Here is a 27,772-nt window from a genome sequence, read left to right as displayed (position 1 = left end):
ACCTGGTTTACATGGGTTATGGGGAGTTGAACCTAGGTCTTTAGGCTTCCCAGGCAAGCACCTTACCCAGTAAGCCATCTCTCCAGCCCAGTCTCTCTTTTATTTTGATTTCATCATCTTTTCCTCCTACTAGGAGGATCCTATGTAGTGCCAGGCATTGCGAGGTCATAGATATCCAGACCATTTTGTGTCTGGAAGAGCGCATTGTAAGCAGTCCTACCCTTCCTTTGGCCCTTATGTTCTTTCCTCTTCCCACCACCTGTTCCCCAATGGACTCTGAGCCTTGGAGGGTGTGAAAGAGATTGGAACCTACAAATTCTTTTCATTAGCTCCAGCTCCGGTGGGCCACGCCTCCCAACAGTCAGGCCCCGCCCACCGCTTGCTGGCCCCGCCCATCGCTCTTCCTCATAGCCCCGCCCCGTCGCCCCTGCGCTATCCCCTTTCTCCCCCTCTTCCCCCTCCCCCGGGTGCGCATGCGCAGGGCGGGCCGCGGGGCCCCAGCGATGAGGGCTCTGGTGCGGCGCTGCTGGGCCGGCTGGCCGAGCTCCGTGCCACGGCCCGTGCGCGGGCTCCGCGGTAGCCCCGGCGGGGTGGACGGTGGCGACGCCCGAGTCCGCCAGAAGCCGCCCTGGCGAGTGCTCTTCTTTGGCACGGACCGTTTCGCCCGGGAGGCGCTGCGGGCGCTGCAGGCCGCCAGGTACTGACCGGGGCCGGGGGATCCGCGAGGGGGCCCGCGAGGGGCGTGGACCCCGGTGGAGGGCCGCGGCGTCGCACCCTCGGGTCAGACTTCGGACACCCGGGCGGCCGGCCGGCCTCCACCTGCGTCCAGGCCACCTCGCCCGCTCTCCGCTTGGGTGGCCGGACCACGCCGCCGTGGCCCAAGGTCATCTAGCAGAGCTGGTTGACAAAAATGGACTCAGAGGGCCGGAGAGATGGCTTAGCGGTTAAGGCGTTTGCCTGCGGAGCCAAAGGACCCAGGTTCGACTCTCCAGGGCCCACGTAAGCCAGATGCACAAGGGGGCGCACGCATCTGGAGTTCGTGTGCAGTGGCTGGAGGGCCTGGTGCGCCCATTCTCTCTCTCTCTCTCTCTCTCTCTCTCTCTCTCTCAAAAATAAAAAAAATAAAATTTTAAATCCCAGTCTTCCGGCCGGCTCCAGTTTGTAACCTCCGAGTCCTTCGAGCTTGGATTTACCAGGCAGTTGCACTCTTGCACAGCCAGGAACAGTCATCCTCAAACGAACTGCTTTTAAATAAATAAAGTTATGAGTTAGACAGGCTAGATATATATTTAGTATTTGTGAAATTTAACAAAGCTTGTTGACTGGGGGGAAAAGTTATTTTTAATCCAGACTGTGCTGAAAGTCTGTGACATGTGGCAGTAAGGTCTACAGCTCCACTGCTTTCCCTGCGGCAGAGGCTATTTCCTCGTTGCTTCTTGCCCTCCCCCGCCTCCCCGCTGGCATCTCTTCCCTATTTCTTATATCTCTATCTCATTCTCCCTAAAAATAAATGCCTCATATCAGCCCAGCCCCTCAAAAAAACGCAGTTTTGGGCTGGAGAGATGGCTTAGCGGTTAAGCGCTTGCCTGTGAAACATGAGGACCGCGGTTCGAGGCTCGATTCCCCAGGTCCCACGTTAGCCAGATGCACAAGGGGGCGCACGTGTCTGGAGTTCCTTTGCAGTGGCTGGAGGCCCTGGCGCGCCCATTCTCTCTCTCTGCCTCTTTCTCTCTCTGTCTGTCGCTCTCAAATAAATAAAAATAAAAACAAAACTTAGAAAAAAAAACCCACAATCTTTCATCAGCCCTTTTGTATCATATATCCTGCTCCATATGCACCCCAGGAAACATCTTTTACAATACACCATGTTGCCTTCCCATACCCTCTTACTGTTTCCTTCTTGCCACACACTTCTCTCACTGTGTCCTGACCTCTTGATGGATGTCTCACTTGGTAACTGTTTCTCCCAAGCTTTAATTTAAAAATTTTTTTGCACCACCCAGCCTCAGGCTCAAACCCCTCTTGGAGGAGTGCTGGAACGGAGCATGACAAAGGCCTGGCAGACCCTTGGAAATGCGACTGGCCAACGGATGAGAGACTTTGAAAGGCTGCCCTCTAAATGCGAGACTTCCATAAAAAAAAATAATAAATAATAATGCATAAAAAAATTTCTTTGTTTTATTTTTATTTACTCATTTGAGAGTGACAGGCAGAGAGAGAGGGAGAGAGAGAGGAGGGAGAGAATAGGCACTAGCCCTGCAAATGAACTCCACACGCATGCATCACCTTGTGCATCTGGCTTACGTGGGTCCTGGGGAATTGAGCCTCGAACCGTGGTCCTTAGGCTTCATAGACAAGTGATTAACCACTAAACCATCTCTCCAGCCCTCGTGCTTTAGTTTTAGTGCCTTGTTACATACCTCTCTTATAACTCGTAATGTCTATTAATGTAATGTCTATTAAATGTGCAGCCCCTCAGCCAGGGGATACAACACAGCAGGTAAAACCGAGGCATAGCCAAGACCAAGACAAACAAACAAACAAACAAAAATCCAAATCTATAGATTCATAGGATACCTAGCGAAAGACATTCCCCTTGGCCCCTGCTTCCCATTTCTTTAGACAAGGTCACTGTCTTTGTTTTTGCCTCTAGAGATGTCTGGTGTCAGATTTGTATATACAAATATGAATGTATTTTGCCTATAAGAAGAAAACAGTATGTGTTGCTCGTGTGCAAAATAATTGTATCACATTTCTGTATGTACAGGAAATCCGTAGAATGAAAGTAAACAAAAGGTACTAGCTAGGCTGGGCGTGGTGGCGCAGGCCTTTAATCCCAGCACTCGGGAGGCAGAGGTGGGAGGATCCCCATGCGTTCAAAATCACCCTGAGACTACATAGTAAATTCAGGTCAGCATGGACCAGAGTGAGACCCTACCATGAAAACCCAAACAAACAAACAACAACAAAAAAAAAAAAAGGTAGTAGCTGGGTGTGGCGGTTTAAATTTCAAATAATTAAACAAAAATTTAAAACTTGGTCTCTCCATCACACTGATTTTAGTTATCTAATCCTGCCTTTGCTGTGTAGGAAGTGGTCTAGCTTTGAGTCATTGTGCTGACACTTGCATTTTCCTCCAATCTCTCTTAGAGAAAGCGAAGGAGAGCTGATTGAAAAGCTGGAGGTGGTCACAGTGCCGTCGCCATCCCCAAAAGGACTGCCGGTAAAGCAGTATGCCGTTGAGTCCCAGCTTCCAGTGTACGAGTGGCCAGACGTGGGATCAGGAGAATATGATGTTGGAGTGGTGGCTTCCTTTGGCCGACTTTTGAGTGAGGCTCTTATTCTTAAATTCCCCTAGTAAGTTTTATTTATAAGGAATAGAAGTATAAGGATAGAAACCATGGTCTCTATAAACGGAGCTGGCATCTAAATTGCCTAATTTAAACTCGTATTATGTTTTTTAAATTATTTTTTGTTTTTATTTTTTTAAGTATTTTAATCTTATTTATTTGAGAGAGACAGAGACAGAAAGAGAGTGAGTATGGGTATACCAGGGCCCTCTTCCCTCTGCAAACAAACTCCACCTTGTGCTTCTGGCTGTAAGCAGGTACTGGGGAATCGAACCTAGGCCATCAGGCTTTCAGGCTTGCAAGTAAGCAAGCACCTTTAGGCTCTGAGCCATCTCTCCAGTCCTATTTTTATTTATTTATTTATTTGGTTTTTCAGGGTAGAGTCTCACTCTAACTCAGCGTGGCCTCGAATTCACGGTGATACCTCTGTCTGCCTACCTCTGCCTCCCTAGTGCTGAGATTAAAGGTTTGCACTGCCATGTCTGGCTTTTTCCAGCTCTATTTTTTATTTTTAAATATTTTTATTTTATTCATCTATTTATTTGAGAGAGAAAGAAAGAGACAGAAGAAGAGGCAGAGAGAAAGAGAATGGGTGCCTCCAGCCACCAAGGCCTCCAGCCACTACAAACAAACTCCAGACCCATGCACCACCTTGTGCATCTGGCTTACATGGGTCCTGGGGAACTGAACCGGGCTCCTTAGGGTTTGCAGGCAAGCACCTTAGCTGTTAAGCCATTCCCCCAACCCTAAGTATGTTTATTTATTGGAGAGAAGAAGGGGGCGCAAGAGAGGGACTGTGTGTGTATGTGTGGGCACTCCAGACCTCTTGCAGCTGCAAAACAAGCTCCCAGACATAGGCGTCTCTTTATGTCTCTGGCGTCACCTGGAATCTGGACAACTGAACCTATCCTTTGCCAGGAAATGCCTTTAATGCTAAACCATCTCCCTAGACAACTTTAAAAAAAAAAAATCTTCTTTCTGAATAAGACTTTTTTTTTTCAGCTGGGCTTGGTGGCACATGCCTTTAACCCCAGCACCCAGGAGGCAGAATAAGGAAGATGGCTGTGAGTTCGAGACCACCCTGAGACTACATAGTGAATTCCAGGTCAGCCTGGGCTAGAGTGAGACCCTACCTTGAATAACCAAAAAGAGGGCTGGAGGGATAGCTTAGTAGTTATAAAGCATTTGCCTGCAAAGCCAAAGGACCTGGGTTTGATTCCCTAGGACCCACATTAGCCAGATGCACAAGGGGGTGCACATGTCTGGAGTTTGTTTGCAGTGGCTGGAGACCCTGGCACACCCATTCTCTCTCTCTCTCTCTCTTTCTCTGTCAAATAAATAAATAAAAATAAAAATACTTAAGACAAAAAAGATCCCAGCACTCGGGAGGCAGCGGTAGGAGGATCGCTGTGAGTTCAAGGCCATCCTGAGACTACAGAGTGATTTCCAGGTCAGCCTGAGCTAGAGTGAGACCCTGCCTTGAAAAACAAAAACAAAAAACAAAAGAAAAGAAAGGAAGAAAAACGAAAAAGATTTTTGAGGCAAGCCCAACAGACTGGCTTTTTTTTTTAATGTGAGAGAGGGAGGATTGGCCATTGCCAGGGCCTCCAGCCACTGCTACCGAACTCCAGACGCATGCACCCCTTTGTGCACATGTGTGACCTTGTGCACCTGCATCACTGTGCACCTGCCTTATGTGGGACCTAGAAAGTCGCAGGCAAGTGCCTTAACCACTGAGCCCTCAAATATGACTCTTATCTGTAGTGTGAATTGTCAGGATGTATTAAGCTCCTCAGTGCCATCTATGGGTGTTCATCTATCCTTGTTGAAATTCCACATATGACCCCAGCCCCAGTCCCCCCTAGACTCCAGGGCCCACTTTGTCCACACTCTGTTTGGATATCTGATAAACACCTCTCATTCAAGAGGCTCAAAAGTTTATCTTTGTAACTGACAACCCCACCCTTCTCATTGCTTGAGCCCCAAACCCTGGAATCGTGTGTGTGTGTGTGTGTGTGTGTGTGTGTGTGTGTGTGTGTGTACGTTCGTGTGTGAGTGCAGGCATGTGCATACCAGAGCACCCTTGTGGATGTCAGAGGACGACTTCAGGTATTGGTCCTCACCTTCCACATAGTTTGAGGGAGGGTCTCTCATTCCCCACTGGTCTCACCAGGTGAGTTGGCCCACAGGCTTCTGTGAGTCTGGCTGTAGGCACTCATGCCATGCATCCAGCTTGTACGTGTGCTGGGATCCAAACTCAGGCTCTTTGTGTGTGCAAGTACTTTATCCACTGAGTCACCTTCCCGGTCCCTAGAGTCATGATTTATCTCGTGTCCCGTATACAAACCCAGAGGAAAACCCTGATGGCTCTGCCTTCAAACAGTGTCTCAGAGATTCTTTCTGTAGCCCATGACTTGTACTGATGCATTCTCTACTGCATTACCACAGTAGCCTCCTAGCTGGTCTCTGCTTCTGTCTTTGGCACCCCAGTGATACCTTTAAAGCCCAAGTCTGATCCTGTCCTGTCCATCTGCTCCAGTTCTAACCCCATTACCTAAGGTGAGAGGCAAAGCCCTGCGTTGGCCTGTTTGGACCTCCGTGGTCCTCTGCTGGCAGTCTGGCCTCTCCCCATTCATTCTACACCAGCTCCCCTGGCCTGCTTGCTGTGCCTTACACTTGACATTTTTCCTCCTTAAGAATTCTGTACCTACTATCTCCCCAACCCCCCTTTTTTTTTCAAGGTAGGGTCTAGCTCTACCCCAAGCTGACATGGAATTCACTATTTGGTCTCAGAGTGGCTGCGAACTCATGGTGATCCTCCTACCTCTGCCTCCCAAGTGCTGAGATTAAAGGCATGTGCCACCATTCCCAGCCCCTGTTCCCTTTATCTGGAAAATTTTTCTGTCATATACAGTATTGTGCCATGTAGTGACATCCTAGTTGATAGACTATGTTATGGCCTAGTGACATTGTAGCTGTCTTAATTTGTTTAAGTACACTCTTAAGTTCCAATAACAAAATCTCCTGATGACAACATTTCTTAGACTATATCCATGGTGTGACACACAATATCTGCATAGATTGTTCATTTATTCTTTCATGTTCTTTCTCAAGTGTTTGTGTGTATGCAATATGTATTAAGGTGCTTTCCTGCAAAGCCTAACAACCCGGGTTCAAGAAAGAAAGAGAGGGCCAGGCATGGTGGTGCACACCTTTAATCCCAGCACTCAGGAAGCAGAGGTAGGAGGATCGCTGTGAGTTTGAGGCCACCCTGAGACTACAGAGTGAATTACAGGTCAGCCTGAGCAACAGTGAAACCTTACTTCAAAAAAATGAAAAAGAGAGAGAGAGAGAATGAAAGAAAGAGAGGGCTAGAGAGATGGCTTAGTGGTTAAGGTGCTTGCCTGCAAAGCCTAAGGACCCATATTTGACTCTCCAGGTTCCATGTAAGCCAGATGCACAAGGCGATGCAAGTGCACAAGGCCGCACATGTGCACAAGGGGGCGCATGTGTCTGGAGTTTGATTGCAGTGGTTGGAGTCCCTGGCATGCCAAAATTCTCTTTCTCTCTTTCTTAAAAAAAAAAGGAAGAGGGCTGGAGAGATGTCTTAGCGGTTAAGGTGCTTGCCTGCGAAGCCTAAGGACACAGGTTCGATTCTCCAGGTCCCATATAGGCCAGATACACATGGTGGCGCATGTGTCTGGAGTTCGTTTACAGTGACTAGAGTCCCCGGTGTGCCCATTCTCTCTCTCTCTCTCTTTCTGTCCCTCTCTCTATCTCAAATAAATAAATAAAAATAAATCAGAAAAAATGTTTTAAAAAAATTAGTTTAAAAAAAAAGAAGGAAGAAAGAGAATGGATACACAAGGATCTTCTTACCACTGCAAACAAGCTCCAGATGCACATGCCACTTTGTGCATCTGGTTTTATGTGGGTCCTGGGGAGACTGGCAGGGTTTGCAAGTGCTTTAACCACTGAGTCATCTCTGCAGCCTCTGGCTTTGTTTTTAATTAAGCTCCATTGCTTTCTTTTTTTTCCTTTTTTTTTTTTTTTTTTTTTTTTGGTTTTTCAAGGTAGGGTCTCACTCTGGTCCAGGCTGACCTGGAATTAACTCTGTAGTCTCAGGGTGGCCTTGAACTCACGGCGATCCTTCTACCTCTGCCTCCCGAGTGCTAGGATTAAAGGCGTGCGCCACCACGCCTGGCTCCATTGCTTTCTTATGGTGAGAGTGAACTTACCTCTGACTTTTTCTTTTAGGTGATACAAGAATAAATTTAGCTATCAGATTTTTTTATATTTTATTATATATATATATATTTTTTAATTTATTTATTTGAGAGCAACAGACACAGAGAGAAAGACAGATAGAGGGAGACAGAGAGAATGGACGCGCCAGGGCTTCCAGCCTCTGCAAATGAACTCCAGACGCGTGCGCCCCTTGTGCATCTGGCTAACGTGGGACCTGGGGAACCGAGCCTCGAACCGGGGTCCTTAGGCTTCACAGGCAAGCGCTTAACCACTAAGCCATCTCTCCAGCCCAATATTTTATTATATTTTTTAAGAGAGAGAGAATGGGTGCAACAGGGTCTCCAGCCATTGCAAATGAACTCCAGTTGCATGCGCTACCTTGTGCATCTGGCTTATGTGGGTCCTGGAGACTCAAACTTGTGTACTTTGGCTTTGCAAGCAAATGTCTTGACCACTAAGTCATTTCTCCACCTCGGTTTTGTTTTGTTTTGAGAGAGGTTATCACTGTAATCTAGGTTGGCCTCAAACTTGCTGAAATCCTCTTGCCTTATCCTAAATTCTGGGATTATAAGAGTGAACACCTGGCTTTTTGTTTTAAGATTTATTTTTATTTATTTATTAGAGACAGGGAGAGAAAGGGAGGGAGGGAGAGAGAAAGGGCGTGCCAGGGCCTCTACTCACTGCAAACGAACTGCAGATGCATGCGCCACCATGTGCATCTGACTTACACAGGACCTGGAGAGTCCAACCTGGGCCCTTAGGCTTTGCAGGCATGAGCATTAACTGCTAAGCCCTATCCCCAGCCCTACACCTGGCTTCTTAATCTTTGTTTTTTCCCCTCCAAGGCAGGGTCTCACTCTAGCCCACACTGAACTGGTACTCACTCTGTAGCCTAGGCTGGCCTCAAACTCACGGTGATCCTCCTACCTATGCCTCCTAAGTGCTGAGATTAAGGGCATGTGCCACCATGCCTTGCCTTTTTTTTTAATTTTATTTATTTTTTTTTAAATTTTATTTATTTCCTTTCTTGTTTGTTTGTTTTTGCTTTTTGAAGTAGGGCCTCACTCTAGCTCAGGCTGACCTGGAATTCACTTTGTATTCTCAGGGTAGCTTTGAACTCGCAGCAATCCTCCTCCTACCTCAGCCTCCCAAGTGCTGGGATTAAAGGTGTGCACCACCATGCCTGGCTCTATTTATTTATTTCCAAGCAGAGGGAAAAACAGAGAGAGAGAATAGAGATAGAGAATGGGCATACCAGGGCCTCCAGTTGCTGCAAACAAACTCCAGATGCATGCACCACTTTGTGCATGTCTTTACATAGGTACTGAGGAATTGAACTCAGGTCACTAGGCTTTGCAAGCAAGTGCCTTAATTGCTGAGCCATCTCTCCAGCCCTTTTTTTATATTATTAGCATTTATTTATTCATTTGAGAGAGAGTGAGAAAAAGAGGCAGGCAGAGAAAGAGAATGGGTGTTCCAGGGCCTCCAGCTGCTGCAAACAAACACCAGATGCAGGTGCCACCTTATATATCTGGTTTATGTGGGTACTGGGGGATTGAACCTGGGTCCTTAGGCTTCGCAGGCAAGGGCCTTAACCACTAAGCCATCTCTCCAGCCCCGATTTTTTTTTTTTTTTTGAGGCAGGGTCTGGCCATATGCTACTGGCAGACTTCAAATTTACAGTAATCTTCTTGCCTTAGCCTCCCAAGTACTAGGTTGGCAGGCACGTGCCACCACATCCAGCTCTCAGAAGGTTATGCTGGAAGTAGCATGTTGTTGAGTAGCGTGTTGGTGTACTAATTCCCCCACTAACTTCTGCACTTTCTGACTCAGTGGCATATTGAATGTCCATCCCAGTTGCCTCCCAAGGTGGCGTGGTCCTGCCCCGATAATCCACACGGTGCTTCATGGAGACGCGGTGACTGGAGTAACAATCATGCAAATTAGACCTAAAAGGTAGAGCCTATTGTATTTTCCCGGGACTTCTGTGATTTTAAATGTTGGTGTCTGTCTGGGGTTGGGGAGGAGGGGTGTAGAGGAATGGATGGCACTTGCTGGTTTCTGTAACTTCCACATTTCTTTTGTTTTTGTAGTTTGAATTTTTTTCATACCTTTTTTGTTCGTTTGTTTTTCAAGGTAGGGTCCTGCTTTAACCCAGGCTGATGTGGAATTCACTATGTAGTCTCAGTCTGGCCTCAAACTCGCAGCAATCCTCCTATCTTGGCCTCCCAAATGCTGGAGTTAAAGGCATGGGCCACCATGTCTGTCTTAAATCTGGTATTTTCATTGGAGTGTATCCATGAGTTTCAGGTCAGCCTGGGATAGAGTGAGACCCTACCTGGAAAAAAATCTTAAAAAGTAGAATCCGTCTGTACCAACCCTCAGAAAGACTCCATCTTAAAAGAAAATTCAAACATCATTGGTTAAAATGAACTATGAAGTTAAAATTTATTTATTTATTTATTTGAGAGCGACAGACACAGAGAGAAAGACAGATAGAGGGAGAGAGAGAATGGGCGTGCCAGGGCTTCCAGCCTCTGCAAACGAACTCCAGACGCGTGCGCCCCCTTGTGCATCTGGCTAACGTGGGACCTGGGGAATCGAGCCTCGAACTGGGGTCCTTAGGCTTCACGGGCAAGCGCTTAACCGCTAAGCCATCTCTCCAGCCCGAAGTTAAATTTTTTAAATAAGGCATATATTTAATGAAAGTCTATATGGCCAATGTTTACCAAGCTTAATGCAAAATGTAAGACTTGAGCTGTGGGTTTAACTCCATTGTAGGACACTTACTTAACATGCACAAGGCCCTAGGTTTGATCCCAGCACTGCCTCCCAAAAAGTAAGATATGTGGGAATTCAGATATGTTTGTATCTACTTACAGTCATCAGGGATTATAACCCATACAACATTCGTGTCCTTTCAGGAAGGAGACAGGGAGTGAAATAATTTTTAATTTCCTGGTTGGTTGGGTTTTATATGTGTGTGTTCATTTTTTGGAGGTAGAGTCTTACTTTAGCCCAGGCTAACCTGGCATTCACTCTGTAATTCCAGGCTGGCCTTGCACTCAGGAAAATAAATTCTTTACATTAGCTTTCTCTGTACTGATATTTTCATTTTATAAAATTTTATTTTATTTTATTTATTTGAGAGAGAGAGACAAAGAGACAGACAGACAGAGAATGGGTATGCCAGGGCTTTTGGTTGCTACAGATGAGTTCCAGACACGTGGCCACTTTGTGCATCTGGCTTATGTGGGTCCTGGGGAATTGAACCTAACTGCTAAGCCATCTCTCCAGCCCTGATATTTTCTTTTTTGTTGTTGTTGTTTGTTTGTTTATTATTTTTATTTTTTTAAATATTTTGTTTCTATTTATTTATTTGAGGTAGAGAGAGGGGAGGAGAGAAAATGGGCACAGCAGGGCTTCCAGCCACTGGAAACGAATTCCGGATACATGTGCCACCTTGTGCATCTGGCTTATGTGGGTACTGGGGAATGGAACTGAGGTCATTTTGGCTTTGCAGGCAAACGACTTAACCACTAAGCCATCTCTCCAGCCTCCCCCCCTTTTTTTTTGAAGTAGTGTCTTGCTCTAGTCCAAGCTGGCCTGGAATTCACTCTGTGTCTCAGAGTGACTTCAAACTCACAGCAATCCTCCTACCTTGGCCTCCCAAGTGCTGGAATTAAAGGCATATGCCACCATGCCCAGCTTTCATTTTTGTTCTTTTCTTTTCAAGGCAGGGTCTCACTCTAGCCCAGACTGACCTGGGACTCACGGTGGTCTTCCTGCCTCTGCCTCCCGAGTGCTGGGACTGAAGATGGGTGCCCCTGGCTTGTCCTGATATTTTCACACTGTTCATTACTCATGGTGGGATTCTTTACAATTACAGTTAAATCACTGCTACACAACTGTGTGCTTTTTTTCTTTAAGAACAAATTAATTTAAAATTTGTTCTGTATTTTTTAAAAAATTAGTATTTATTTATTTACAGGGAGGGAGAAAGAATGAGAATGGATGCACCAGGGCCTCCTGCCACTGCAAACAAACTCCAGATGCATGTACTACTTTGTGCATCTGGCTTTATGTGGGTACTAGGGAATCAAACCCAGGCTGGCAGGCTTTGCAAGCAGGTGCCTTTAACTGATAAGCCATCTCTCCCCATCACATTTTTTGAGACAGGGTCTCACTTTGCACCCACCATGTAGACCAGGCTTCTTTTCAATGTACAGCAATCTTTGCCTCTGCCTCTCAAGTGCTGTGGTTACAGGCATGTACCAACACATCTGTCTAAAATCGAAGTACTGGGGCTGGAGAGATGGCTTAGCAGTTAAGGCATTTGCCTGCAAAGCTAAAGGACCCAGGCTCGATTCCCCAGGACCTACGTTAGCCAGATGCACAAGAGGGCACACACGTCTGGAGTTTGTTTGTGGTGGCTGGAGGCCCTGGCATGCCCATTCTCTCTCTCCCCTGCTTTCTCTGTCAAATAAATAAGTAATAATAAAATACTAAAATTGAAGTACTGGCCATATACTGACCTTTCTTCCTTGGTAATGGATGATGGTCAAATGAATAGCCTGCAACAAAGTTCTCTGTTCTAGATAGAGAAATATATTGGTGTTTAGAAGTAATAATCATGTTATCTGCTTTTGATTTTTTTTTGCTAGGTTTGACATAGGCCCAATTCTCGAGCAGAAAACCATTCCTGTGCCTCCCAGGAGCACTTCCAAGGAATTAGAGGCAATGTTGTCAAAACTCGGTGCCGACATGGTACAGTCCCTGCTCTTCCACTTCTTCCCATCATTTAGTAGGTTTCTTAAGTGCTGTAAGGAAAAGAATAAGCTTATGAATTGGAATCTTAAGTTTCATTTTAAAAAGAGAGAGAGAGAGAGAGGCCAAACATGATTGCATGTGCCTGTAATCTGAGCACTCAGGAAGCTGGGCAGGAGAATCACGGGTTCCAGGTCAGCCAGGGTGACATAGCAAGACTGCCTGACACAAGCAGGAAGCAGAGTGCTTCCTATTCACGGCTTCCTACGGATCAGCCTGTCATTCGTCATTTTGGATGACGTGTAGAACAGATGTCAATAAAGGCTTCAAGTAAACAAGTGACCTGTCTTCCGTGGTCCACTGTATTTCCTAGGGTGGCATTTAAGCTGTTCTTGCCAGGTGCCCTCCGCAGTGTCACATGTGGCACCTTTCCTGGGCACTGGCTGAACTAGCAGACATGTCCTGAGTGACTCAGCTTCCTTCCCACTGCCAGCCATTTGAGCTCGGTGAGCTGTCGTGGTGCTGGGTGCGCTGCCTGTAGGTGGTCTGCCCTCTTGCTGCTCTGTCTCCTTCAGAGAGTAACAGAAGGGTCTGGGTACATCTCAGTTAACTAAGTTCATGTACATATATCTCCCCCACCACCACCCCGGTAAGGTCTTGCTCTAGCCCCGGGTGGCCTCGAACTCACAGCAGTCCTCCTACCCCTGCCTCCCAAGTGCTGAATTAAAGGCATGTGCCACCACGCCCAGCTTTAAATTCACTTTTTTGTTCTTGTTGCTGTTTTTTTGAGGTAGAGTCTCACTCTGGCCCAGGCTGACCTGGAATTCACTATGTAGTCTCAGGGTGGCCTCAAGCTCACTGCGATCCTCCTACCTCTGCCTCCCAAGTGCTGGGACTAAAGGCGTGCGCCATCACGCACAATTTAAATTCACTTTTGCATTAGTTTTATACAATGGGAAAAATTCTCCCAGCTGTGTAGAGTACTTCCAATTCTGAGCATTCCCTTGAAAGTGATAACAGTGCTGTTTATTGAACACTGGCTCATGTGCCAAGACGGTTCTGGATATTCTGAGCTTTTATCCTCCCAACGAACCGTTGAGGGAATTGTTGCTGTCATTTGTTTCACAGATAGGACATGGAAGGCCACGGCCAAGTTAAATAACTTTTCCAAAGTGAGCCAGCTAGCTAGCTGGTAATGGAGGTGGGATTTGATGGAGAGTCAGGCTGTAGAGACCATGCTCCTGCGAGGCCCCCGGCCTTTAGTGGGGGAGAGCATAGCAAGCTGTGTACAAGCTGTCCTGGTGCCCAGAGCTGTGCGGGCCGCGCAGCCCGGCCCTGGGTGGGAGCAGTTCAGTGAGCCACCTGCAGAGCAGCTCTGCCCTCACTGCCCAGCACGCGCACATCCGCACAGGCCGAGCCCGCGTCCTGCCTGGGCAGCCGCCTGCTCTTAGGAACACATGCTAAGGTACTTGGAGGTGAAAGGTCATAGTTCATCCTCACAGATGCACAAGCAAAACCTAAAATACATACATGAAGTATACACACAGGCAGGAAATAGTTGTAAGTCACTTCATGGAGCTGAACCGTAATGTGTTTCTGTTTTGCGCTTCTGTTCATCATAAACATATCCTCTGCTTTGCTTTTTATTCTGTTTTGTTTTTGGTAGCTTATCTCAGTTTTGAAAAATTTGCCTGAAAGTCTGAACAATGGAAGACAGCAGCCAACTGAGGGAGTGACATATGGTGAGTGAGGCCACCAACACTTCTGTACCCGACACGGGTTCCACCTGTCATGACAGCAGCTGAACACACTCTCCCTTGTTGTCCCTTTTGCTTGTTTTTTTTTTTTTTTCTCGTGGCTGGAGGCCTTAGCATGCCCATTCTCTCCCCCCCCCCTCCTTTTCTCTCTCTAACAAATAAATAAAAATAAATTTTTTAAAAATAAAGGTAAATACAATAAATCTGTTTGTCCAAGAATTAATACTTGTTAATATTTGGCCATTTTTTTATGTGTATATTTTTTATTTCCATTTTTGGGGAGGTATCATGCCTTTGGCCCCATTTATCTATTAAGAATTTGGTTACTAGTATTTTATATGGTACAGACAACAGCCTTCTGTGATACAAACTACAAGTTCTTTCAGTTTATCTTTCCTTTTTAACTTTGCATGTGTACACGTGGTGTGCAGGTATGTGTGAATGTGTGTTCACGTGTCCTCATTCACAAGTGTGTGACGTTGACATTGAATGTCCTCAGTTATTTCCCACCTTAAATTTCTGAGATTGGGTCTCTCACTGAACCTAAAGTTCACTAGCCAACAAGCCCTAGGGGTTCACCTGTCTCTGCCTCCCCAAAGCTGTGATTCTAGATGCTTGCTACCACACCTGACTTCTCTCTTGTTTTTTGTTTTTTGTTTTTTTTTTAAGGTAGGGTCTCTCTCTATCCCATGCTGAGCTAGAATTCACTATGTAGTCTCAGGATGGCTTTAAACTCACAGTGATCCTATCTCTACCCTCCAAATGCTGGGATTAAAAGTGTGTGTCCCAGGCTGGAGAGATGGCTTAGTGGTTAAGTGCTTGCCTGTGAAGCCTAAGGACCCTGGTTCGAGGCTTGATTCCCCAGGACCCACGTTAGCCATATGCACAAGGGGGCGCATACATCTGGAGTTCATTTGCAGTAGCTGGGGGCCCTAGTGCCCATTCTCTCCCTCTCTCTCTCTCTCTGCCTCTTTCTTCCTATCTGTCATTCTCATATAAATAAAAATTTTTAAAAAATGCATGTCCCCATGCCCAGTAGTGCCTGGCATCTTACATGGGTATTGGGAATCTGAGCCACATGCTTATGCACTTAGCATGGTACCCATTGAGCCATCTCCCATGCCCTATGCCTGGATTCTGAGTCATTTGAGAAGGGCATTTCTACTCCAGGGTTATAAAGGAAGGCACTCATACTTTAGCACTTGTTTGGTTTATTATTTCTAGTAGACAACTTTGGACATATGCGAAGGCTAAATATTTGTGCCGATCACTCAGCCTCATTATGTATCACTTCATTCACACTGAGTGTGGCTTTCATTCTTGTTCTTGTTGTTATCTTGTAGCCCCGAAGATTTCTGCTGGCACCAGCTGTGTAAAATGGGAGGAACAAACTTCCGAGCAAATACTGAGACTTTATCGTGCCATTGGAAGTATAGTAAGTTGTGAAATCAGGTTGCAGTTTCACAATATTATTTATTTATTTGCACATGTGTGTGTGTGTATGTGTGTGTTTGTGGGGGTGCACCAGGGCCTCGTGGTGCTGCAGATGTATGCCAGACACTTGTGTGTGTGTGGTTTTTCGAGGTAGGGTCTCACTCTAGCCCAGGCTGACCTGAAATTCACTATGTAGTCTCAGGTTGGCTTTGAACTCACAGTGATCCTCCTGCCTCTGCCTCCCGAGTGCTGGGATTAAAGGCGTGCGCCACCACGCCCCCGGCATCGTGCCACTTTCTGCATCTGGCTTTACATGAGTGGCTTTGGAATTGAATGTAGGCTAGCAGGCTTTGCAAGCAAATGCCTATAACTGCTGAGCCATGTTCCCAGCCCTGGTATGTGTATATATGTACAAGAGAGAGAAGGTGTATGGTTCCATAGCCTTTTGCCACTGCAAACAAACTCCAGACACATGTGCCACTTTGTACTTCTGGCTTTATGTGGGTACTGGGAAATTGAACCTGGGTCTGCAGGCTGTGCAAGCAAACACTGAAGTACATATATATACATACGTACATACACACACACACACACACACACATACATATATATAATTTTATTTTACTTGTAAGCAGAGAGAGACAAAGAGAGGTGGACACAGAGAGAGAATGGCCACAGCAGAGCCTCCAGCCACTGCAAACCAACTCCAGACACATGTGCTACTTTGTGCTTCTGGCTTTTCATGGTTACTGGGGAATCAAACCCAGATTGCTTGGTTTTGCAGGCAAGTGCCTTAACCACTGAGCCACCTCTCCAGCCCCCAAGTGAGCTCTTTTTTTTTTTTTCAATGCAGTTTGTTTATTGGAAATGGTCACTGGGCGAGGTGAGACAGGGTTGTTGGAGACCCTGCATGGAGACTGTATAGAGCCATGTGAAATATAATGGAGACCTCAGGATGTTTTAGAGTTGTCATGACTATAGAATGGCCACCAAGAAGAGCTGCCAGCCCAGTGTGGAGTTTTCCCTGGGCTGTGGACAGTCTAGTTAGAGGGGCAGAACTGGAATCCCAGAGGTTTTGTCAGTGGTTACAGGAGCTACAGGACTTGGTATTTGTTTTAGATACCAAGTGAGCTCTTTCAACCACTAAGCCATCTACTGAGCCCCCTCACATTACTTTTATGTAATTTTTTCTTCTTTTTATTTGAGAGAGAAAAACAAAAACAACCAAAGAATTTGCAAATCATTTTGATATATACATTTTGTAATTTCTCATAATTAAGTATTTTTTGGTTTGTTTGAGGTAGGGTCTCACTCTAGCCCGGGCTGACCTGGTATTCACTATGTAGTCTCAGGGAGGCCTTGAACTCATGGTGATCCTCCTACCTCTGCCTCCTGAGTGCTGGGATTAAAGGTGAGCACCACAACGCCCAGCTAGACTGGCCTTTTTTTATGCAGGATAGTGAGAGCGAGCTAGAGTAAGACAGAGAGAATTGACTCACCAGGGCCTCCAGCCACTGTAATTGAGTTCTCGCTGCATGAGCCACCTTGTGCACATGTGTGACCTTGCACACTTGAATGACTTTGTGCATTTTGCTTACATCGGATTTGGAGAGTCTAACATGGGTCCTTAGGCTTTGCAGGGAAGCACCTTAACCACTAAGCCATCTCTCCAGCCCTCATAATTGTTTTATTTATTTATTTTTTAAAAACTTATTTTTATTTATTTATTAGAGACAGAGAGAGGGGTGGGGAAGAGAAAGAGAAAGAGGGAGAGAGAGAGATTTGGTGTGCCAGGTCCTCTAGCCACTGCAAACAAACTCCAGACGCATGTGCCACCTGTGCATCTGGCTTACGTGTGACCTGGAGAATCTAACTTGGGTCCTTAGGCTTTGCAGGTATGCGCCTTAACCGCTAAGCCATCTCTCCAGCCCTCTCATCATTGTTTTATTAGCCCATGTCTGATAGGTTTTAGAGGGGAGCACTGAGAGAAACTGCCCTTAGAATTGAGGTTTTATTAGAGAGTTATGAGAATCATGCCACAGGCATGGTGAGGTCTGAAAGCCAGAGAGAGGGAGAGGTGGGGGAAAGAGGAGAGCTTCAGATTTCAGGTGCAAGGAAGGAGCATGGAGGGGTCCTGAAGCGCGAGAGAGGGCCTTCAGATGGAGGCACAGAGGTGTGTCTCTGTGACTAGGCTTCAGCTGCATGAAAGATGTCAAGGCGTGGAAGCAGTGGGTGAGAGAGTGGGAGATGAAGAAAGCCTCTGGCCTTTCGGAGTCTCTGGAGGCTGCAGACTGTTCTGCCTTTGCACCGTGTTCCTGCGGGGGGGCAGGAGGGGGGTTCGGAGGAGTCAGCAGGACACTAGATATGAGAGTCGGTGAGGGAGACGAAGTGAATGTGGCTGTGGCCAGTCACCAAACAGTGAATCCAAGTCTTCTGTCTCCTTAGTATTTTTTCCATTTTGTCTTTTTGCCTTTGGCCAATATTTTACAGCCACATTTCACTTATTAATTTTACCTTTCCTTTTCCAATACTGGGGATTGAACCTAGGGTCTGGTGCACCCCACCTCTGGGCTATATATATCACCAGTAGTTTTTTCTCTTGAGACCACTCTGTGGTCCAGGCTGGCCTAGAACTCACTATGTAGCCTTAAAATTAGCCACACCTCTGTGCCAGCCTCCCAAGTGCTGGATTCTAGGCATGAGCCACGACTTTTTTTTTTTTTGGTCTTTTTGTGTAGGGTCTCACTCTAGCCTAGGCTGACCTGGAATTCACTATGTAGTCTCAGGGTGACCTAAACTCATAGTGATCCTCCTACCTTGGCCTCCTGAGGACTGGGATTAAAGGTGTGTGCCACCATGCCCAGCCCTTCCTCCCTTCCTCCCTCCCTTCCTTCCTTCCTTCCTTCCTTCATCCCTCCCTCCCTCCCTCCCTCCCTTTCTTTCTTTCTTTTTTAGAGAGAGCAAACAAGAGAGAGACAGAAAGAGGAGAGATGGAGAATGGGCACACCAGGACCACAGCCACTGCAATGGAACGCCAGACGCTTGCGCCACCTAGTGGGCGTGTGCAACCTTGTGTTTGCCTCACCTTTGTACATAGGGCTTAAAGTGGGATCTGGAGAGCCAAACATGGGTCTTGAGACTTTGCAGATAAGCACCTTAACCACTAAGTCATCTCCCCAGCCCATAATCATATTATTAAATCATTAATCTCCACCTGTGTTGTACCAAAAGGAGTTGTGATATCAAAGCTTGCTAAAATATTAAGTTCTTAACTTCTTGACAGATGTATAACATTTTATCTACTTTTTTTTTTTCTCTCTCAAGGAAGTATCTTGCTCTGGCCTCAAACTCATGACGATCCTCCTACCTCTGCCTCCCAAGTCCTGTGATTAAAGGTGGGCGTCACCATGCCTGGCTCTTATCTAGTTGTTTTTTTTTTTCTTATCCAGTTTTTTTTTTTTTTTTTTCGAGGTAGGGTCTCACTCTGGTCCAGGCTGACCTGGAATTCGCTATGTAGTCTCAGTGTGGCCTTGAACTCATGGGGATCCTCCTACCTCTGCCTCCCAAGTGCTGGAATTAAAGGCGTGCACCACCACGCCTGGCTCTTATCCAGTTTTTGATAGCCACCTGTGGTATTTGGACTCTGGTTTGGTGGTGTGTGTGTGTGTGTGTGTGTGTGTGTGTGTCCTGTGGAAGATGGCTCAGTAGTTAAGAGCACTTGCTGCACATGCATGAGGATCAGAGCTCAGTCCCCAGTGCATAAAAGGCAGGCATGGCACTGAGGGCACGCCTGTGACCTCAGGGCTAAGGAGAGTGGGGAAGGAGAATCCCTGCTGCTCCCTGGTCAACCAGTCTAACAGAAAAACAGTGAGCTCCAGGTTCAGCGTGAGACTCGTCTCAGGGAAGTAAAGCGAAAGTGACAGAGGACAACACTTGACATCCTCCTTTGGCCTTTGCACATGTGCACACAGGGCACATGCATATGTGCACATGCACACATATTTACAAACTAAACACACACACACACACACACACACACACACACACACACACACACAAAGATCTAGAAATCAAAGCCAACGAGAGGCTTAGTGGATAAAGTGCTTGTCCTGCAAGCTTGAAGAGTGAAGTTTGGATCCCAGCACTCACATAAATTCCGGGTGGGCAGGACAACCCGCCTGTGATCCAGCACTTTGGAGCGGGGAGACAGAGGATCCCCAAGGCAAGCTAGCTGCTACCTAAACTGGCCAAGTCAGCGAGCTCTGGGTTCTAGTGAGAGATGCTGCCTCAGCAAAACAGTGGAGGGTGATCAAGGGATATACCCACTGTCAGCCTCTGCCTCCACATGCAGGTGTGCACACGTGTGTGTGCATTGACACCCATGTACCACACACATATAGACACACATTCACACACATGCACCACACACATATACATGGAAAAATTCTTACAAACCCTGGAACAATGAAATGACTGAAGTAAAGGGTTGAATCTATGTTACGCTACATAAAATTTAGTGACTTAGTGACTGAGTTCCCAGTTCCTCCAGACATGGAATGTGGGCTGGAGAGAAGGCTTAGTGGTTAGGGTGCTTGCCTGCAAACCAAAAGACCCAAGTTCAATTCCCCAGGACCCACATAAGCCAGATGCAAAGGTGGCTCCTTGTGCGTCTGGAGTTTGCAGTGGCTGGAGGCCCTGGCATGCCCGTGCTTATTCTCATTCTCTCTCCCTCTCTCTCTCTCTCCCCCTCTCTTCCCAACAAACAAACAAATAAATAGATAAAATTTAAAAGACATGCAAGAAAAGCAGACCAGGAGCTAGAGAGAAGGATCAATGGTTAAAAGTGCTTGCTTGCAAATTTTGACAGCCAGGTTTGATTTCCCAGAACCCACATAAAGCCAGAGGTACAGAGTGGTGCGTGCACCTGGAGTTGGCTTGCAGGAGGGCCTTGTGCACTTATTCTCTTCCTCCACATCTCCTCTCTCTTTCAAAATACATACATAAATATTTTTTTTAAAAAAAGCAGGGGCTGAAAAGATGGCTTTGCACTTAAGGGGCTTGCCTATGAAGCCTAAGGACCTAGGTTCAACTCCCCAGAACCACCTAAGCCAGATGCTCATGATGGCACATGTGTCTGGAGTATGTTTCTAGTGGCTGGAAGTCCTGGCATACCCATTCTCTCCCTTATTCCCTCCCTCCCTATCTTCCTCCCTCTCTCTCTCTAATAAGTAAATAAATAAAATATTTTAAAAAGAAAAAGAAAATCAGACCAAATTAATATAAAACAGTAATTGAAGGGCTGGAGACATGGCTCCCCAGTTAAAGACGCTTGCTTGCAAAGCCTGACAGCCTGAGTTTGATTCTCCAATACCCAAATAAAGCCAGATACACAAAGTAGCACATGAGTCTGAAGTTTGTTTGCAAGAGACCCTAGTATGCTCATTCTTTCTCTACCTCCCTCCCTTTCTCTCTCTCTCTCTTAAAAAAATAAATAAAACATTTTAAAAAGCAATAATTGAAAGTGGTGGCACACACCTTTAATCTCAGCACTTGGGAGGCAGAGGTAGGAGGGCTGCCATGATTTCAAGGCCACCTGGAGACTACATAGCGAATTCCAGGTCAGCCTGGGCTAGAGCAAAACTCTACCTTGACAAACCAAAATAAATAAATAAAGACAATAATTGAGAAGGGCATGAAAATTGAATCTATTCCTTTATCATCCCTTCTTAATTTTAATTGCAGGTTCCATTGCAGACACTGTGGATGGAGAATACCATTAAGCTTCTGGATTTGGTCAAAGTTAACAGTTCAGTCCTTGCAGGTACTAACTTTTGAACGGTTGACTTGGAAGTTGTAATTGTTTTTACCATAGGTCACATTTACTAACCGTAAGGATTCTTTTTTTTTTTTTTCTTTATTTATTTATTAGAGACAGTCAGAGGGAAAGAGACAGAGAGAATGGGCACGCCAGGGCCTCCAGCCACTGCAAACAAACTCCAGACTCATGTGCCACCATGTGTATCTGGCTTATGTGGGACCTGGAGAATTGAGCCTGGGCCCATGGGTTTCCTAGGCAAGTGCCTTAACTGCTAAGCCATCTCTCCAGGCTACAGAATGACTTGGTGGGTTTCATTCTATGACTATCATGGTGAAAATACCTGGCAGCTCTGTAGGAGTGCCAGGTTTCCCAACAATGTTCTTTGAGCTCTGCAGTTCCTTCCTCCATGGTGAGCAGGATTGTGAGCCACAGAAAGCTGTGTAGGCAGAAGTAGCAGGAGGTCCCCAAAGGCCTGGGAATTGGGACCTTTTTTTTAAATTTTTTTTTAAATTATTTATTTTCTTATTTATTTGAGAGCAACAGACACAGAGAGAAAGACAGATAGAGGGAGAGAGAGAGAATGGGCGCGCCAGGGCCTCCAGCCTCTGCAAACGAACTCCAGATGCGTGCGCCCCCTTGTGCATCTGGCTAACGTGGGACCTGGAGAACTGAGCCTCGAACCGGGGTCCCTAGGCTTCACAGGCAAGCGCTTAACCGCTAAGCCATCTCTCCAGCCCGAATTGGGACCTTTTTGAGTAGAAATGGAAAGGCCAGATTTAAAAAAAAAAAAAATTTATTCATTTGAGAAAGAGTGAGAGAAAGAGGCTGGTAGAGAGAGAGAATGGGTGCTCCAGGGCTTACAGTCACTGCAAACAAACTCCAGATGCATGTGCCACCTTATACATCTGGCTTATGTGGGTACTGGGGGATTGAACCTGGGTCTTTAGGCTTCACAGGCAAGTGCCTTAACCGCTTAGCCATCTCTCCAGGGGCCCCCCCTTTTTTTGCTTTTTCAAGATAGTGTCTCACTGTAGTCTAGGCTGACCTGGAATTCACTATGTAGTCTCAGAGTGGCCTCAAACTCACAGCTGTCCTCCTACCTTTGCCTTCTGAGTGCTGGGATTAAAGGTGTGTGCCACCACACCTGGCCAAATAAAGTTTTAGAAGCATCCTGTAAGGAGCTATTTTCTCTGGGTAGCTATTCTGTCCAAATGACAGTGGTGAGCTTTAGAGAATCTGTCTTCTAGGGAATCCCTGGATGACTGGGTGAAGAAGGACTTGTAGCTTCTTATGTATGTGAAAAGCCTCCTTTGGATCTGTAACATACCCAGAGCACCATGGCTCTAGTAGATTTTAAAGGACAAAGTTAGGGTGTCAGTAAATGTGTCCTTCCCAGTATTAGTACTCCCTCTGAAGGTGGTGTATTTTTTGTTGTTGTTGTTCTTTTGTTTGTTTGTTTTGAATATTTTATTTATTTGAGAGAGAAAGAGGCAGATGGGGAGAGAGAGAATGGGCACACCAGGGTTTCCAGCCACTGCAAACAAACTCCAGATGCATGCACTACTTTGTGCATCTGGCTCTATGTGGTGGGTACTGGGGAATTGAACCTGGGTCCTTTAGCCTTGCAGGCAAGTGCCTTAACTGGTAAGCCATCTCTCCAACCCCTGAAGGTTTTTTGTTTGTTTGTTTTTTCCGAGGTAGGGTCTCACTCTAGCTCAGGCTGACCTAGAATTCACTGTGTAGTCTCAGGGTGGCCTTGAACTCACAGTGATCCTCCTACCTCTACCTCTCGTGTGCTAGGATTAAAGGCATGTGCCACCACACTCGGCTATTTCTCTGTTTTTTATGTCTTTTTCTTTCTTTCTATTCTTCAGATCCAAAACTCCCACGACAGGATATCATTCCAGGATCAGTGGTGTACCACAAACCATCACAGATGCTGCTGGTTTTTTGCAAGGTACATTTCCCTTTAGCTTCAAACTATCATATTCATTTTGCAGAGTTCATACTATTTTTTTTCTTTTAAATGTTTTATTTATTTATTTTATTGGAGAAAAAGAGAAAAGCAGATAGAGGCAGATAGGAAGAATGGGTGTGCCAAGGCCCCCAGCCACTGGAAATGAACTCCAGACACATGTGTCACCACTGTGTAGTCTAAGCTTACTTCAGACTCCAGTCGTCCTGCCTTGGCCACCTGAGTCCTGCCATTACAGCACTGTCATCGCCATAACGGGCTCTACGTCTGTAATTCTCATTTAGACTTTAATTTGATTGCTTATTAGATTGGACCAATAGACAACTTAATTTCTTTCTTTTTTTTTTTTTTTTTTGTTTTTTTGTTTTTTTTTTTTGTTTTTTTGAGATAGGGACCTAGAACTCAATCTGTAGTCTCAGACTGGCCACATACTCACAGAGATCCTCTTACCTCTGCTTCCAAGAGCTGGGATTAAAGCCATGTGCCAGCATGCCTAGCTTAATTTTCTTAAGTACTAGTGGAATCTCAAGCATAGTTTTTTTGTTTATTTTATTTATTTATTTGAAAGTGACAGACAGAGAATAGGCACGCCAGGGCCTCCAGCCACTACAAACAAACTCCAGATGCATGCGACACCTTGTGCATCTGGCTAACATGGGTCCTGGGGAATCGAGCCTCGAACCGGGGTCCTTAGGATTCACAGGCAAGCGCTTAACCACTAAGCCATCTCTCCAGCCCTCAAGCATATTTTTTTTGAAGTGATGAAGTTTTACCAATGCATTGTTGTTAGTCAAAGGAAAGACTCCACAGTGATGTCTCAGAACAAGAAAACTTGTTTGTTTTTAGTAACCCACTTTGGTTACTTATTGGAAACATGGAGAAGGGTTATCAATGTATCTGCTTGAACTCTTCATGCCATATCCCTATCTGCTTTAAGCACGCAGTAGCGCTTTGGTCAGTTTTGAATGATTTTAAATGGCTGGGCAGTGTTCACACCTGTAATCTCAGTCCTCCACAAGTGGAGGAAAAAGGACTGTGAAGTAGAAACCACCCTGGACTATCTTGAGTCAAAATGGGGTGGGGTGGAGGGATGGCTTGGCAGTTAAGGTGCTTACTTACAACCCTGAAAGCCCAGGTTTGATTCCCCAGTTCCCATGTAAAGTCGGATGTTCAAGGTGTCGCATGCATGTTTAACGTGGCAAGAGGCCCTGGTGTGCCCACACTCTCACTCTGTCTGCCTCTTTCTATTTCTCTGTCAAAAATAAATAAATAAAATTAAAAGGAAAAAAAATAACAGTTTTGAGGGCTGGAGAGAGAGCTTAGTGATTAAGGCACTTGCCTGTGAAGCCTAAGAACTCACATTCAAATCTCCAGGTCCCATACCCTGAGACTACAGAGTGAATTCCAATTCCAGGTCAGCCTGAGCTAGAGTGAGACCCTACCTCGAAAAACCAAAAACAAACAAACAAACAAATCTCCAGGTCCCATGTAGCCAGACACACAGTAACACAAATGTGCAATGTCACACATGTGCACAAGGGGCTGCATGCATCTGGAGTCCATCCACAGTGGCTGAAGACCCTGGCATGCCCATTCTCTCTTTCTAAATAAATAAATAATAAAAATAAAAATAGTTTTGAGGGCTCAGTGGTTAAAGACACTTACTTGCAAAGCCTGCCATCCTGGAGTTCGTTTGCAGTGACTAAAAACCCTGAAATGCCTATTCTCTCTCTCTCTCCTTGCAAAAAAATAAATAAAGAGCCAGGCTTGGTGGTGCACACCTTTAATCCCAGCACTCAGGAGGCAGAAATGGAAGGATCACTTTTGAGTTCAAGCGCACCTGAGACTACATAGTGAATTCCAAGTCAGCCTGGGCTAGAATGAGAAACCCTACCTCAAAAAACTTTTTTTTAAAAATATTTTTTGTTCATTTTTTATTTATTTGAGAGTGACAGACACAGAGAAAAACAAAAAACTTTTTTTAAAAAAATAATTAATTAAAAAATAAATCTTTGTCAGGCTGGAGAGATGGCTTAGCGGTTAAGCGCTTGCCTGTGAAGCCTAAGGACCCCAGTTCGAGGCTCAATTCCCCAGGTCCCACGTTAGCCAGATGCACAAGGGGGCGCACGCATCTGTAGTTCGTTTGCAGAGGCTGGAAGCCCTGGCGCGCCCATTCTCTCTCTCTCTCTCTATCTGTCTTTCTCTCTGTGTCTGTCGCTCTCAAATAAATAAATAAATTTAAAAAATAAATAAATAAATAAAAATAAATCTTTGTAAACTGAGATTTACTTTTCCAGCTTTGCCATCACTGCCTAGTCACTATTTGTCCTTTGCCCTGCAGGATGGATGGATTGGTGTTCGATCAGTAATGCTTAAGAAAACACTAACAGCTACTGATTTCTACAATGGATATTTGCATCCATGGTTCCAGAAGGATTCCCATGCTCACCCGAGCCAGTGCAGGTTTCAGACTCTCAGACTTCCAACCAAGAAGCAGCAGGGGAGAAAAATTGTTGCCATGCAACAGTGCATCAAGTAGCTAGAAGGAAGATGCACACGGAAGCATATTACCTATTTGTAATTTATTTAAAGCCTTACTTATGAGCAACTACCTTGACTTCCAAAGATAATACTTTTGGAGGAAGAGAAGATTGTCAAAAAAGATGGAAGCCTCACTCTACATTTCCTGTGTGTGACAGTAGTTTAAAAGCAACTTTTTCTACTTGAATAACAAAAGAACCTTAAATAATTTTGTATTTATAGGGCCTGGATGTGGTGGCACATGTGTTTGATCCCAGCACTCGGGAGGCAGAGGTAGGAGGATCAGTGTGAGTTCGAGGCTACCCTGAGATTACATAGTGAATTTCAGGTCAGCCTGGGTTAAAGTGAGATACTACCGTGACAAACAAAACTTTGTATTTATATTGTCCAACTCAAGATTTATGTTTTTCCTAAAAGCAAGGGCAGGTATGTGTATGTATGTGTGTGTATGTATGTTCAAATATATAATTTTACATGTGTATGTAGATGTGTATGTGTGTGTGTGTGTATACACACACACACACACACACACACACACACATATATATATGCACACTTTTTTGTTGTTTTTTGAACCAAATTCCAAGCTGACCTGGAATTCACTATGTAATCTCAGGGTGGCCTTGAACTCATGGTAATCCTCCCACCTCTGCCTCCCGAGTGCTGGGATTAAAGGCGTGCACCACCACGCCTGGCTGTATATTTATATTTTTGAGGGAGAGTTATTTTTTGAGTTTTTGTGGCAGGGTCTCCCTCTAATCCAGGCTGATCTGGAATTCACTCTGTGGCTTTGAAGTCAAGGTAATCATACCTCAGCCTCCCAAGAAGTCTGGTTAGTATGTATATATTCCAAGAAGTAAGAGGTAATTTTTTTTTTTTTAGTGGTAAGATCTCACTCTGATCCAGGCTGACCTGGAATTCTCTGTGTAGTCTCAGGGTGGCCTCAGATTCACGGCAATCCTCCTACCTCTGCCTCCTGAGTGCTGGGATTAAAGACATGTGCCACCACGCCCAGCTATTTATTTATTTTTACAGCAGCATCTCACTGTAGCCCAGGCAAACCTGGAACACACACTGCAGCCCCAGACTGGCCTTGACTTTAGGGTGATCCTGTTGCCTCAACTTCCTAAGTGCTGGGACTAAAGAAAGGCATGCACCGCCAGGCCTGGCACATCAAGCAATTTCGATGTGGAAATGCATGACTTTGAGAGCTAGAATCTGAGGGCCGACAGCCCAGCCTGCACCCTGCCCCACACTGACTGCAAGCCTGGGTTGGTCTCTTAGCCTCACTGAAGGTTTCTGTGCCTGTGAAGTCAAATTTGCATCTACTTAGCAAATATTATCATGATGCACAGAATATGCACCTTGTATCTAGCACAATGCCTGGAACATAGTAGGTTCCTTTTTATTTATTTTTAAATTTTAAAATTTTATGTGTGTGTGTGTACATGTATGCACGTGTGTATAGGTGTGCCAGATCCTCTTGCTACTGCAAACACCAGACACTTGTGCCACTTTTTGCATCCAGCGGGAAGTGAAAGTAGGAGGATTGGGGTGAGTTCAAAGCCACTGTGAGACTCCATAGTGAATTCCAGATCAGCCTGGGCTAGAGCGAGTCCCTGCCTTGAAAAACAAACAAACAACTTGGATAGGGCTCTGGAGATGGTTCGGTGGGCCAGAGCTCTCAGTGTGCGAGTGTGTGTGCCGAATTGTGCAAGCTGGCTGTACACAGTGGTGCACACCTGTGGTCCCAGCACTCCCGAAGCAGGGGCGAGGTGCAGACAGGACGGCGGAAGCCTGCGGGCCGGCCAGCCTCCTGTGTGCCGCACTGAGCATAAGGTCGGAAGGCGAGGATTCACAGCCTAACTTGTCTGCCCTCCAC

General features: G+C 45.8%; 1 protein-coding gene across 1 annotated transcript; it reads left to right on the top strand.

The window, feature by feature from the left end:
• Positions 1 to 503: 503 nt before the first annotated feature.
• Positions 504 to 26,278, top strand: Mtfmt (mitochondrial methionyl-tRNA formyltransferase). Its single transcript, XM_045160607.1, has 9 exons — positions 504 to 697; positions 3,151 to 3,357; positions 9,432 to 9,554; positions 12,263 to 12,365; positions 14,032 to 14,107; positions 15,466 to 15,557; positions 21,299 to 21,377; positions 23,249 to 23,331; positions 25,691 to 26,278. The coding sequence occupies exons 1-9, from the start codon at positions 504 to 506 to the stop codon at positions 25,886 to 25,888; spliced, it is 1,155 nt and encodes a 384-aa protein (XP_045016542.1). The 3' UTR covers positions 25,889 to 26,278.
• The last annotated feature ends 1,494 nt before the right edge of the window (positions 26,279 to 27,772 follow it).

The sequence above is a fragment of the Jaculus jaculus genome, chromosome 10 (assembly GCF_020740685.1).
Source record: "Jaculus jaculus isolate mJacJac1 chromosome 10, mJacJac1.mat.Y.cur, whole genome shotgun sequence".
NCBI lineage: Eukaryota > Metazoa > Chordata > Mammalia > Rodentia > Dipodidae > Jaculus > Jaculus jaculus.
The sequence above is the reverse complement of the archived record's forward strand: the minus strand, read 5'-3'. Positions and strand labels throughout refer to the sequence as shown.